The following is a 14,818-nucleotide window of genomic DNA, read 5'->3' as shown; positions in this document are numbered from 1 at the left end:
TCCCTTCATGTCCAGCAAAACAGCAGGAATGCAAAAGCTATATACCAACGGAAGTTCCCAGCAAGTGCTGGAAGTAAACAGGCATGTGACACACAACTGTCATGCCTGTTCCCTTTTAAGGTGGAACGGAACTATATCCCAACAAGGTGTTCATTCTGAGGTGCAATGTTTGATTAGAGCTGGAGAGACCAGAGTCAAACCCCACCCCCCTTAAACTTGTGGGCTGTGAAGCTTGTGGGCTGAATTTTGGTCCATTTCTAGCTCTTAGTCTAATCTACCTCATAGGGATGCTGTAAGGAAGAAATTGGGAGGACTGTGTACAGTGTCATAAGCCAAGGTGGGATATGCATGCAATGTAAATAATGTTTTTCAATTGGGGATGGTGGGCATGAAACTGTTCCTTTCTTTGCCCTCCGTCACTGTTCAGATTTCATAAAGCTGCCCAACAGAATTAATCTGGCATTGTTGCACCATATAACTGGTAATTTTCAGATGTTGGCTGTTGGTGGGTCAAGTTGTGTTTTTTTTTTAAATGAAATTCAATATGTGCATTTAAAAGTACGGTTGCCATACATCCGGGAAAAACCTGGACATGTCCTCTTTTGGGGTGCCAACATGCCCACCCAGGGGGATTTGTACATTTTAAAGGAAATGTCCAGGATTAGGTTTTAAATAAAAAATAAATAAATTGGGGTTTTGGGGGGAGGGGATGTGCATGTGTGAGAGGGCACTGTGCCCTGGAAGCAGAATTGCCACAGTGGAGGAATTGGGGCTACCTTTGAAGGTGACCCGGAAACTACAACTAATCCAGAATGCAGCAGCCAGACTGGTGACTGGGAGCGGCCGCCAAGACTACATAATCCCGGTCTTGAAAGACCTACATTTGCTCCCAGTACGTTTCCGAGCACAATTCAAAGTGTTGGTGCTGACCTTTAAAGCCCTAAACGGCCTCGGCCCTGTATACCTGAAGGAGCGTCTCCACCTCCATCGTTCTGCCCGGACACTGAGGTCCAGCGCCGAGGGCCTTCTGGCGGTTCCCTCACTGCGAGAAGCCAAGTTATAGGGAACCAGGCAGAGGGCCTTCTTGACAGTGGCACCCTCCCACCATATGTCAAAGAGAAAAACAACTACCAGACTTTTAGAAGGCACCTGAAGGCAGCCCTGTTTAGGGAAGTTTTTAATGTGTGACATGTTAATGTGTTTTTAATCTTTGTTGGAAGCCGCCCAGAGTGTCTGGGAAGACCCAGCCAGATGGGCAGGGTACAAATAAATAATTATTATTATTATTATTATTATTATTATTATTATTATTATTATTTAGGAGCTAGGGTCCTGACTCTGCTCGGGTTGGCAGCGGTGCGGGGGTGGGCGCAGGCTGTTCTGCACACCGTAGCCGCTGCTAGCCTGAGCCAGGAAAAGAGGCGTGCGGACGTGGCGATGGTGGCCCTGAGCACCCCTGCGCCTCTTTCCCTGGCTCAGGCTGGCAGCAGCTTCGGCTGTCCTCTTTTTTTTTGCTCTTCAAGATATGGCAACTCTATTTAAAGGTTAGAAGGATTCTCACAAAACTGTGTTTGTGCAACTGTTTTTGACCATTCATATTAACTTACTGTTTTTTATCCTTATGTAACATACAGTGGACGCTCGGATTGCGAACGTGATCCGTGCAGAATGCACGTTCACAACCTGCAGCATTCGCACCCCGCGTCTGCGCACACACGGGTTCGTTTTAGTTCTTCTGCGCATGCGCGACTGCTGAAACCCAGAAGTAACCCGTTCTGGTACTTCTGGGTTTCGGCAGTCCACAACCTGAAAAACATAGCCGTCAACCGTCCCTTATTTGGTGGGAAAGTCCCTTATCCTAGCGCCGTGTCCCGCTGCTGTCCCTTACTGATGATGTCCCTTAAATTTCCCGGGTTTCAAAGGAAGCAGCTCCTCTCCCTCCCTCCCTGCTGGCCAGGGAGGAGGGAGGCGCCAACTGTGTTGCTTGGCTGTGTTGCTCACCCAATAAGGAGTCTAAGAACGACTGGGAGCTTGCATGCCTTGTGCCGATCAAATCGGCCGTGTTGCTGGGGACTCACCTTTGCTCAGCGCTTCCCAGCGGAGAGGTGACGGTGGTTTTCCTTGCTGCATCCCCTTTGCCAGGCTGCTGCGCTGTGGGAACCACCACTTGAGGCTTTGTTTGGCTGCTGGTTGACTAAAATCCCTTATTTTGGCTGCTGATCCCTTATTTTCAAGGCTGCTTGTCCCTTATTTTCGAATCTGTAAGTTGACAGCTATGCTGAAAAAACGCAACCTGAAGCGGCTGTAACCCAAGGGATGACTGTATGAGAAACATGAGTAGAAATTGAGCTGAGGCCATTCAGATGCAGTGGCTCTGAGGAGTTTTCTCAGCAGCCTTCTGCCTGGTTTTCCAGCCAAGGGCAGGGTAACGTTCTTGGCCCTGGGGAACATTGCAAAGTCATTTGTGCTCGGGTTCAACAGTATCCACCTCCTGTAACAGAGATAAATCGACTATGTACTATATAATCAAACCAACATTTTCATTGTTCAGCCCAATGCGTTACATCATCACAAAACCCCACTCAAATGCCTGAACAAAAACAAAGTCGCATTGCTGCTCATCACTTTAAAAATATATTAATATTATTAGCATTAGTCTTGTGTCTTTACTTTCTTTTAACAAAGTTCCCATGAAAAGGTGGTGGTAGGGACACGGGAGACATCTTAGCCCCACTTCGAGGCTCTTGGATGGACAAGCTAGACCTCTTAATAAATAGTTTAAAAAATTAATATTGTTGCCCTAAGTGAGGCAGAGGCCAATGGGGGAATTGCTCCACTCATAAATCTTTATATTTCTTTGCCATAGTTCAATAGGAAAATGTACAGCCAAAGCCTATTCATGTTTACTCGGAATTAAAGCCCGCAGTGTCATGTTATAAACATCCATTCTCTCCATGCCATGCATAATTTTGTAAATTTCTATCGCATCACCTCTTATTTGCTTTCTTTCTAACTTAAAAAGTCCCAAAGGCCTTTCCTCATAGGCAGCCATCTTGGGTGCAGACCTCAGAGGGACACAGAGCTGACCTCTGAGGGGAAGCTTGATTCAGATTAGTTTTTCTAGGCTTTAGCAACAAAGTAAAATGTAAAATTGGATTAACAACAGATAAATCAATAGGATATGAATTTGCTGAATTAATTTTTAAAAAGGGATACAAGAACGGGAGACGTGAGGAAGTCCGGAAAATAAGCTAATTGAAGATGAGAAATTAAGAAAGAGGGAATTTTTATTTTTTGTTATTATATGTGTTTTTATCTCTTTTTTCTTTTTCTTTTGATGTGTTTAATGTTTGTATTTTTGTATTGTATTTTTTTGTGATTTTGTATTTTCTTTGTCTTTTATTGTGAAAACTTAATAAAATATTTATAAAAAAAACAGATTAGTTTTTCTAATATCTTAAAAATTGCTGGTAAGATTTTACTTTAATGTTATGTTTTGTCAAATTTTATCATTTTTAAGTAATTCATATATTCAGCAATATTTTTATAGAAAAAGAGGTACAACGCTTCCTTGTTCTCATATAACGGCAATGGCACCAACCTGAGAGGTGCCGAAACTGAGTTCTTGCAAGTTCCAGCTGAAAAAAGCCCTTCATCTATTAGAATTAGGATTTATATATATATATGAAGTAGAGAAGACCTTAGAACTGGTTGGAGGCTATTATTATTATTATTATTATTATTATTATTATTATTATTTTATTATTTATTAAAATTGTATAACACTGTCCATCTGTAGATCTCAGGGTGGTTCACAGCATAAAAATACAAGATAAAAACACAAATAATAAAAACAAGAACAGAAACAAAACAAAACAAAACAAAACAATAAACCTCCTCCCACAAACACATTTAAAAGGGTATAGGATGTTAATCAGCCCAAGGCCTGGTTGAAGAGGAACGTTTTCGCCTGGCACCTAAAGGTGTGTAATGAAGGCGCCAGGCAAACCTCCCTGGGGAGAGCATTCACCAAATGAGGAGCCACTGCAGAAAAGGCCCCGTTCTCGTGTTGCCACCCTCTGGACCTCTTGTGGAGGAGGCACACGAAGAAGGGCCTCAGAAGATGATCTCAGGGTTCAGGTCGGTTCATATGGAGAGAGGCGGTCCTTGAGGTATGGTGGTCCTGAGCCATTTAAGGCTTTATAGGTCAAAACGAGCACATTGAATTGGGCCTGGAAGCTAATTGGCAGCCAGTGCAGTAAGACCAGGATCAGGTTAATACGCTCAAACCATCTTGTCCCAGTGAGCAACCTGGCCACTGAATTCTGCACTAGAGTCCTCGCTCCTACCTTTGTCCATTGTCATCCTCCGTAGCATCAGGAGACGCTGTGCCAGCTGTCGGGAGATGCCGCAGGGACCAGCCTCTGCTTCTTCCTTCGCTGTTGCAGACATACTTCCAGAAATGCTGTGATGGAAGGAGAAAGGAGGGTTTCCCTTCTGTTTTTTAGTCCCACACTCCGGTTTGAGCCAACTGACTTGTGCCACAGCACAGAACCAAAAAGCGCCCGTCTTTTGGTCCTCTGCTCTGGTGCAGAGAGAGCATGGGACTCAAAACGGGACATCCAGAATTGGGATCAGAAGGCATCTGTCAATCCAGGATGTCCAGCTTAAAATGGGGCACCTGACATTGCTACCTCTGTCCCCCTCAGTAGGGAGTCACCACCTCATGTCTCCTCCTCCTCTGGGGAGTTGTAGAAATCATTTTGTACACTGTCCCTTCCACAGCCAGCTCAGTCTGTTCTGCAACTGCTTTACTTGCTCCTCTGGCCCAGAATAAGAAAACAGATTGCCAGCAGGGTAGGAGTTTTGCACCTCTGACCTCGGCATATTTTCCCTCAGTCCCTGCATTTGGGCCAATATATGGAATCTTCCCCTCATGTCTATTGGAGCATATCTGGATTTTTTTTTAAAAGATATTTATTGAAGTTTCACAAATTATATCAAACAGAACAATACGCACAAACACAAACAAAAAAAGAACAAGTATAATTTCAGAACCTTATTTTCTTAAAACCTACTTCACCGACCTCATACCTCCCCTTTCTGCATTCCCATTTCAAATATTTAGTTCAGCAAATCCTCACCCTGAATTTTATCTAATTGTCAACCTTTCTTTTCTTTTAACTTAATCTTTACAGCTGTACTCCACTTGATTTTTAAAACCACATCATTCTAGCACTCATTAATTTTGCAATGTTTCTTAAGATAGTTCTTAAATTTCTTCCAATCTTCTTCTGCCGTCTCTTTTCCCTGGTCTCGGATTCTGCCAGTCATTTCTGCCAGTCCCATATAGTCTATCACCTTCATCTGCCATTCTTCCAAGGTGGGTAGATCTTGTGTCCATATCTGGATATTATTAAGCTAGGTTACAAAGCAAGAGTCTTATGGCTCAAGAACTTCCTACTCCTTCCTCTCAACTTGCCTTCTCCAGACTGCAATTCCCTTTCTCCGATATCATTTGCTTTGAAGGTAGTAAGTGGGTTATCAGCAGACGCGTCAACTATCAGTAGTCTTGGATCTGAAGGGTATACGACAAGAATGGAAAACGACTGCTCCAAATCCATCTCCTGTGTTTATTTGTTTTTGCTGTAAGTTGTTCAGCTAAAAAATGTTGAACCAGCCCTAGAAGAAGCAGGTTCAAAAGACTGGAAGAAGCATCGCCACTTGACCTGAAGGAACTGGTGATAAACTTTGCAAAGCAAAAGGCACACAAAGAGAGGTTATGATGTGCCTGAAATTGAAACTTTCAAGAGACTTAAATTTTAACATCACAATTCACAATATTATTCAGAATTATTTGTGTGCTAAAAAACTTTAATTTGTATTTGATAAAGATAACCAAAGATTGCTGTATTACCTAGTCTTGCAATTTGAGATAAATTTAGCAGTTTCAGGTTTTGTGCATTTTTTCTACAAGAAATCCTTTTTTTTTAAAATTGAAGTTAGCCATTTTGAGGGGTGGCGGGTGCAAGTAGTTAGCTTTGCCTAAGGTGCAAAATAGCCTGGCACCAGCACAACTCCTGGGGAAGTTGCTTCATCATGTCAATGAGGGAAAGTAAATCCTTTATAAAAATAAATGGTGCAATATATTACATCCATCTCTGCATTCTGGGTTACAGGTTGCTCTTAACAGATCAAATGCCAAGAGCAGCAGACCTTTCATGCTCTAAAGCTGCGTAACGCATGCCTCCAAACCCACAATACTGTCCAAAGGCAGCTCCGGAGCCATGATGCCGACAATTAAGAGTACATCCCCCATAATGGTCTATATTTTTAATTTATTTTTTGCTTTTTACTTGTTTTTACGATGTTATTGTTTGGTTTTATATTGCTGTAAATCACTGTGATGTATTTTGTCTGAAACGGTATATAAGGTGCCCCATGATATTCTTGTAAAGAAGCTGGTAAAATGCGGTCTTGACTATGCTACCACTCAGTGGATTTGTAACTGGCTGACTGACCGAACCCAAAGGGTGCTCATCAATGGTTCCTCTTCATCCTGGAGAAGAGTGACTAGTGGGGTGCCACAGGGTTCTGTCTTGGGCCCGGTCTTATTCAACATCTTTATCAACGACTTGGATGATGGACTCAAGGGCATCCTGATCAAATTTGCAGATGACACCAAACTGGGAGGGGTGGCTAACACCCCAGAGGACAGGATCACACTTCAAAATGACCTTGACAGATTAGAGAACTGGGCAAAAACAAACAAGATGAATTTTAACAGGGAGAAATGTAAAGTATTGCACTTGGGCAAAAAAAATGAGAGGCACAAATACAAGATGGGTGACACCTGGCTTGAGAGCAGTACATGTGAAAAGGATCTAGGAGTCTTGGTTGACCACAAACTTGACATGAGCCAACAGTGTGACGCGGCAGCTAAAAAAGCCAATGCAATTCTGGGCTGCATCAATAGGAGTATAGCATAGATTTCTCCCGAGTACAACACGAGCATTTATGCACACTTCCAACAGTTCTAAAAACGTGTTCCAGTTCACTTGTTCAGTTTCCCCAAACATATACTGTGGAATATTATCTGCAGCCCTTGTTGCTGTTTCAGTTATGTTTTCCTTTTCTCATATTAACATTTGAACTGGCGAGCTTCTTTCTAAGTTGCCATACAAAGAAAAAATATTCATTTATTAATGAGAGAAATATGTCTCCTGCTTTATTCATATGTTGGCTGACTACAGAAAACCAGTATCTTCTCCAATGTTATTTAAGGGTTGCTATATTTTGAAGAGCAAAAAAGAGGACACATTTGCCGACCTCTGCTTTTAACTATGGCTCTCTCTGGCCACTCTCATCATGAAAAGGAGGATGTGTCCTGGAAAAAGGACATGTGGCAACCCTTGTTATTTTCTCTTCTGCAGTTGGTTTACCTACCTTCAAGTTATTTAGCAACTTGGCGTACCCTTTATCTTCACTGACATTTGTGGTTAATTCTTCATACTTGAAACAAAGCTGCAGATTTAAGTGCGCGATACTGCCCATTATGCTTTTGTGTCTCTGCTTGTTAATATTTGAAAGACAAAATTGGCCTTTTACATGAGTCAGGTTGCATCTGGTCTCCAAATGCCACATCGTTCCATCATTCCGTCTTTACCATTTTTTTTAAACATAATGGATAAAAGGAAGCATGATGCTGGATATCATAGTAATCTAATCTATGACTGGACGTAAAGGTTTAATAACTTTGCACAGAAGCAGAGCAGGTTCTTCACTCAGGTTTCAATACTCCGTCTTCTACCTATGCCCCACTAGGAGCACAAGTAACCAGGGGGTGGTCAGACCTCCAATATTTATCCTGTAGGAACAACAATGCAACAAGACTCAGCACAACCTGTTCTATTGAACACAAAAGCTCTAATTGCATGGATCAGGAGGTGTTTACCTGTGCTTTCACATCCATCCAACCAACAAACAAGAGTCACTGTTGAGCATTACTGCGCGTGACCAGTTATTCTGCTTGATCACAGCACTAAGGATTTGATACACAGATTTCTTTTCAGGATTGATTTAATAAAGCATCCTCATTTGGCCTTTGTTCCGCTTGGACTTGCAGAGCACTAGTGAGCATTTGCAAACCACCCGGCGCAGCCGGCTACAGCAGGGCAGCCCAACCTCTCAGACCGTGTGGGCCGCAAGAGCACTTCCCCACAGAAACAGCGAGCCAGCCACACACCAAAATAAATCCCCGTATTGTGAATTAGTGTTCACAATGCAGTCAATACCATTTCATGTACAGAACTGAATATATATGATTAAACATATACAATTAGGAGGTAAAAATAAAAATATTTTAGGCTTCTAGTCAAAATGATTCGAGACTCTTGTGAAGCCAGTAAATAAACACAGAAGACAAGTGTACACTGGGGGTGGGGGGGAGGTGGCTAATGGCCACTTCGGCCTCCTCACCACCTCTATCCCCCCCCATACACAGGGCCCCTTAGGGCTGGTCATTAACTAAGAGCGGGGAGAGATCTGTGGAGTTGGAAGGGGACCCAATAGGGTCATGCCCAACCCACTGCACTCACTGACAGGTAGCTGCCACCCCCAAGTCCACCTACTGGGGGTGCCAACTTAAATAAAATATTGGAGGGGGGCAGGTAAGACCCACCACATATAATTGATCACATGATGCGGTGCATGCACACCATTTGAATGGCAATGCCCATCAACTTTGAGGGAGACTGCTCCCTCAAATGTTTTATGGGGGGTCCAAGACCCCTCAGGCCCTAGGAGTTGGCTCCCATGCCATCTGCTGAACAGGACAGTTGGCAGCAGAGCCTCCATGCCCAGGGCAGCCCACCAGCCCCTCCCCCCGCCTGCCTACCATGCACCATGTCTCTGCTGGGGGCCAGGTTGCACTTGCGAGAACTGATGGCCTTCCCACTGCTCTCTAAGGTTTCTCCTCTCTAGGGCGTTTCCCAGTCGCCAACTGCTTCTGTGCACAACCATTCTCTGCTCTGCTCTTTTCATTTCTCTCTGTGTCCTGGGAGACCAGGGGAGAGGGGAGCTGGTTGCAGTACAAGGGGGAGACCCCCTGGCTTCTTCACCAGCCTCTGGTTCCACCCCTCCTCTCCAACTTTTGCTTCAGCCCTGGAGTCTGAACTGCTCTCTGCCACAGCTTCTTCCTGCTCACTAAACCTTACCTCTTCTTCTTCCGACACCTCCTGCTCCCAGTCTGTTCCCTCTCATGAGCACCTTTTAATGTGCTTAATGAGAGCTTCTTCTTTTTCCAGAATCTCCTAGTGCTTCGTGAAAATAGAACCATCAATTGTTTCCTCACTTGCTTTGTAACTCTCTTTGTAAAATTTATGACGGCCAGCAGATCTCTCTTATCTCTCCAGAGCTGAAACAGCAAGAGTGAAGGGGGATGGGGAACAGTTCTTTCTTATCACTGGTTTTAAATCTTAAACAAGGATTTATCAGGGAAGCTTTTTGTCTCTTCATTGAGCACCCTGGCATGCCATGTACATCTATATATCTTCTTGAACCCAAGAGTGTCTGTCGGTCATGCCACCAAGCAACTTCATACAGCTACAAATTATCCAAAAGAGAAGTGTGTTTGGGACACGCTTGGTTTGAGAATATCAGTCCTCTCTGGGTCCATTAGTGCTAGAGCATCATATTCTTTTCTCTTCTTGCCCCATCCAGTTCTCCCTCAAAATAGTTTCTTTTGCAGGCAGGGGGAGGGATTTCAAAGCTATCCAGCCCAATTTATTTGGACTTTATCAGGCTTTGTCCACACAGAAGGGCTGCAATGCCTCACAATTTCATCCACTTCTGTAAAGGGATGGGTAGTTATAAGTATTAAAAATAATCCCATAACAGTGAATGGGGAAGCACAAAGTTTCAGTTTTTTGAACTGGGATTTAGATTTAGATTCAGACCCCAAGTTGCATCAGATAGCCTTTAACTTGGTTCAGAATGAATCAAACTCTGTTTTGAAGCGGCAAATCAGAATCCGAACCAAATATTGTATTCAGTTTTTCTCCCTCTCACAACAATCTTGTAGACATCTAACGAAGCTGAAGATTAGGGACAGACAAAAGAAAGTACATCATATATTTCGGGACTCTCTTTTTCTTTCTTCTTCTTTTGTTTATTATTAAGAACACTTATTGTTTTAGTTCTCCTGGCTGTTACTGTGATAAATGTATTATTTTACTGTATATGTTGTGCTCTGATTTTATGTATGCTGCTTTAGGACTGTTCTTACAATGAAGAGTGAATAATAAATATTTTAAGCTAAATAAGTAAAAAATACAGATGGAAATTAATTGCTTCCTTTCCTTACCACACTGTACATAAAACTTCAACAAGGCTGCTGGGTTCTAGAGCAGTCGCCTTGAATGGCAGCCCAGATGAATAGGCAGCCCCCTTCTGCATCACCAAAAAAGATCAACCCCTTGAACTGGGTTTCAGCTATATCAATATATGTCTCTCTCTTCATACATGACAGTGGCAATCTTCCTTCCAATACGTTGCAGCTTATTTTCCAATTAAGTGTTGTTTTCCTGAAGTATTCTGCCTTTATTCACTCAGACACTAGTAAGATCTTCGTAGGCTGCTGGTACAAGGCTCCTTTGCTACGGCTATATATAACCAGTTTTGCGGTGAACCTTCTAAGTTTTTAAAATCACGGAACAGTTTTGTGTCAAACAATGCAGCTGTTGTACACAAAAACTAAATAGATCTACAGGCCCAGTTCAGGATGCCCAAGAAATATCCCTCATACAGTTTTTATCAACTGCTGAATCACACAAAGCATTTGTATTCCCAAATATTAGTGTATCCTTTCAGAACAGGCTTTTAAAATTACAAGGAAATGTACACACAGACACCTTTAACAGTTGTTCAAATGGAGCCTGTTTTTCATTGTCAAAAGTAACTGCCCAAAAATCCACCAGCTATCCTGATTCCAGTTCAAGTGATTTTATTTTCTATAAAATGTATGCCATTAACTGTACACAATTTAGCCTGCAATCCTAATCCCATTTACCTGGGAGTAAGTCCTACTGACTCATGAATATTGGCAAACAGGCATCTCTTTAGACTTTAATAACCTGAAAGCCAATTTTAGATGCCAGTGCAAGGTCAGCTGTTTTCCAGGAATGGAATGGACATACTTGCCCTTGGAAATGAGCCACAATGGAGCTCAAGTCTGATGAGTCAAGAAAGACCCCAGCTTCTTGTTGCTCAATTGCTTTTAATTCTCCAGTGGCAGTGTCAAAAAGCTTTTTCGAACTACAGAGAATAAAGATCTACATTTGGATCAGCTACCCTGTGGATCCAGCCACCTGAGGCAGTTGCCTCACTTTGCCTCATGGGGGCCGGCCCTGGCCTTAACATTTTCATCCTCAAAAAGAGAGGCTGATCACTTTTACCACATCTTGATTCCAGAGGGGTGGGGCAACAAGTTCCATAGAAGACCCACGCTGCCTGCGGTGTCTTTCTGCATGTCAGATATTTAAAATTGAAATTCATTTCCAGGGTCCCTTTGAGGAATGTGCTGGGGTCTCTTTCTCCCACCCCCATATGGAGCACAAAACCCCAGCAAAGACCCCTTTAGCTGTGGCCCTTCTGCTCATGCCAAAAGCCTTGTGACTCTGGCAAGGCCCGAACTTTCAAGGCTCCCTGGAGAGGAGGAGCATGGGCACCTCAACAAGTTCCAAGTGGAAACACACCTTGGCCCATGCCCCAGCCGGCCCTCACCCCACGCCTGGGGGCAGAGTCTGAATATACTTTCCCCATGCAGTTTGTAGAGAAACACTGTGCTCCATAGCAGATGCTTCTTTTATTCCATGCGCCCAGCCTGCGATCCTGCAAAAGTACCGGGTACTTGTGTTTGGCAGAAGTGCCAATGGCCGAAGGGGAGTGCCTGGTCTCGGTTGGCAGAGAACTTGCCTGCAAATGTCTCCAGGGTGTCTGGGACATCGCTCTGTGCTGCTGAGGGTGGGGGGAAGGGCGCCAGAGCACTGCACTTTAGACATGGTCTTCACGTACGACAAAAGGTGGTGTTGGGCGACATACAGAATCACATGTTGCCCACGCCTGGGTCAAAACAGTGTTGTGTGGTCTTAATAAAAACTGTGATCCACTAGACCACTCCCTCTCTCTCTACACACACCACGAAGATTCAGGGGCCACTTTCTTGGGGGTTTGGCTTCTTTTGAAGGGAATGGTCATTGGAGACATTTGGTGGCTTTGCAACGTTTAGGTTGATTTACAGTCCTACAAATTTGAGCACAGATGGACACAAACAGCTGAGCACTCCTGTAAGCCACAACTTTGTTGCCTTGCACCAGATCTCTCAAGACACCCCCAGGATCCTTTCAGTTCACTCCCTGCCCCCCTTTCTCTTCTCCATTTCTGTGCCATATCTTGCCTTCCCCCTTTGCTGCTTTTCCCCGCACGACCTCAGTACCTGCCCTGTGCTGTGCGGCAGGAGATGGGGGTAGGGATGGAGGAATGCCTTATCTGAAATGGTCCTTCCAGCCCAGGGGCACCTCCAGCTATTCCAAAGCCTTTGGGGACCCTTTACCTGTCATTTCCCTTTTTTAAAAAAGGGATCTGAGCGACATGTTTGGCCTTACGTTGCCTCTCAAATGCTATAATCTAATAATAAAATGCTGTCACAATTCAGAAGCAACTATCACGGTAGGTCAAATCCAGGGACCATCTATGGAGAGCAACCGGCGGAGAGGCGACCTGAAGCTGTGCAGAGAGGGCTCGGGAGCAGACCTGTTTCCCCCCCCCCCTCCTGTTATCCTGGGGTTTCGGGGCCCGGCCCTCCCGGGCAGATGCCGGCGCAGGGAGCGGGCCTGCCCTCGCCTCGCCTCGCCGGCCGCCAGGCGTCCGCTGCGCCCCGGAGCGAGGGCCCTTCGCCGCGCGCCGCCCGGCCGCCCAGAACATGGCTGCCCGGAGGGGGAAGGGGCTGGCGTCGCCTTGCCGAGCGGCCCCTCGGCGCCCACCACCCAGTCGCCAACGCCCCGCCAAGAAAGTCCGGCCGGCGCCGGGTTCCCGAGGCGGAAGGCTCGCCCCGCCTGGCCCGGGAGCCCCGGCGGCGGCGCAAGACGAGAGGGGTCCCTCCCCGCGCGCCCCCTGCCCGCCGGCTTGCCCGGTGCCTGCTCCCCGCGCGCCCAGGGCGCCGTCGGATGCGGCTGCGCGCAACAAGCGGCGGGAGGGGACGGCGGCGGCGGCGGCGGGGGAGGGTTTAAAGCCCGGCGGAGGCGGAGGCGATGCCTGGGAGCGGGGAAGGCGAGTCAGCTGAGGAGCGAGGCGAGCAGCGCGGGCAGCAGCGGCAGCAGCAGGAGAAGGCGGCGGCGGCGCGCAGCCCGGAGTTGCCGGAGGACGGACGCCTGGAGGGCAGCTCGCCGGCCTCGGCCGCAGGTTGGCTGCCCTTCTCCCGCCCCGGGGGGGGGGGCGCTTAATTCCCGGGCGGCGTTGCCCCCACCCGCTTTCCGTGCATCCCCCTCCCCTTCCTCCCGGAGGAAGAGCAGCCCCTTCCCGTCTCGGCGGGTCCCTCCCTCTCCCTCTTGCCCGGCCGGTCCGAAACTTGCTCGGAGGGCCGCGCCAGGAAGGCGAGCGGGAGCCACGCGGACAGAGCCCGGACCCGGGTCCTTGCTGGTGAGCCGGCGGGCGGTGGGCACAGCCGCGGAAGGGGCCCCGCGGTGGCGGCGGCGGCGGAGAGGCGGGCGCGCAGCGGCCCCTCTGCCTAAGAAAGGCGAGGAAGTTTCTGCCCGTCCCGGGAGCAGAGAAGTCCTCCTCGCCCCTCCGCCGCCGCAGCTGCGGATCCGGGCCGCGCGGGCTCGGAAGGAGGCGCTGCCGACTTTCCGGCGAGTTGGCGAAGCGCGCGCAGGACGGCTCGCCAGCCGCGTCCCTCCGGGCAACTTGGCGCGCGCGGCCCCGCCGCCCGAGGGGGAGCTGCGCGCGGGGGGAGAAGCGGCGCCCCAAGCGCGCGGCCGGGGGATGCGGCGCCCGGGTTTTCGGGTCGCTTTCGCCTTCTTCCTTCCTTTCTTTCTTTTCTCCTTTCAAGGCGGGCGAGACTTCTCCGGAGCCTCGGTGCCCTTTCCACATTGCATCATAAAACCAGGGTGGAGCCAGCCCGCCTCCTCCTCCTCCTCCGCCGCCGCCGCCTCCCGAGCGGAGGGGCTTGCCCGGCTCTCCCAATCGCCGCCGCCGCGCTGCGCTTGGTGCGGGACGGGGGCCGCGCTTGTCCCGGGGAAGTGCCCGAGAGGAGGCTGCTTTGGCCAGAGGCGGAGGCGGAAGAGAGCTCGGGCTCTCCTCGTCCGGTAAGAAACGAGGCTCCCGGCTGCGGGCGAGAGACTGAGCTGGGGAGGCGCCGACGGAGTTTTGCCAGCCACGTTGTGGCCGCTGTGTTGCGACGACTGTCTGTTGGCGACGATGGCGCGTGTGGCACGGGATATTTTGGGCGAAAAGGATTCCCCAAACTTTTTGTTTCCCTTCGCCGCCTTTTCCGAAGGGTGGATAACCAGAGCAGTGGTGGAGGTCGCAGAATTATGGTGCATCTTTTTAGAAAAAGCCTTCCCCCCCTCCCACCCCCAGGGAGGTTCTTGGCATGAATGCAAGGGTGAAAAGTGCTTGGTTTCCCTGCACAATGCAGGGCCACCAACTGGCCTTAAATTATGTAAGGCACTTCTGAAGGTTACTGCTGCTTATTACTGTTTTGTAGGCACTGCTTGCAGAAAGATATCCCAGTCCTTTGGCAGCTGTTGCTTCCCTCTTCATC

At 47.5% G+C, this 14,818-nt stretch overlaps 1 protein-coding gene and 1 long non-coding RNA gene across 19 annotated transcripts in view; one reads left to right on the top strand and one right to left on the bottom strand.

Moving 5' to 3' along the window:
* Nucleotides 1–7,705: 7,705 nt before the first annotated feature.
* LOC310692436 lies at nucleotides 7,706–10,026 on the bottom strand. The gene is made up of 2 exons (XR_014518811.1): nucleotides 8,897–10,026; nucleotides 7,706–7,867 (listed from the first exon to the last, which is right to left on the bottom strand). It is a non-coding gene; the product is annotated as an uncharacterized lncRNA (long non-coding RNA).
* A 125-nt stretch (nucleotides 10,027–10,151) lies between these two features.
* Nucleotides 10,152–14,818, top strand: part of GRB10 (growth factor receptor bound protein 10) — a 99,352-nt gene continuing 94,685 nt past the window's right edge. For 3 of the 18 annotated variants that reach the window (XM_083473183.1, XM_083473180.1, XM_083473194.1), the window contains exon 1: nucleotides 14,216–14,360. Coding sequence is in view for 2 of the 18 variants with exons in the window: in XM_083473187.1 (XP_083329313.1) it covers nucleotides 12,649–13,458 (810 nt within the window). In the remaining 16 variants the exon portion in view is untranslated. Of the gene's footprint in view, nucleotides 13,696–14,209; nucleotides 14,361–14,818 lie in introns of those variants that run through there. The other 15 variants (XM_083473187.1, XM_083473177.1, XM_083473184.1 and 12 more) reach the window with 12 other exon arrangements.

This window comes from Podarcis liolepis (assembly GCF_965112155.1).
Source record: "Podarcis liolepis genome assembly, chromosome: 13".
NCBI lineage: Eukaryota > Metazoa > Chordata > Lepidosauria > Squamata > Lacertidae > Podarcis > Podarcis liolepis.
This window is presented reverse-complemented; position numbering and strand designations above follow the sequence as displayed.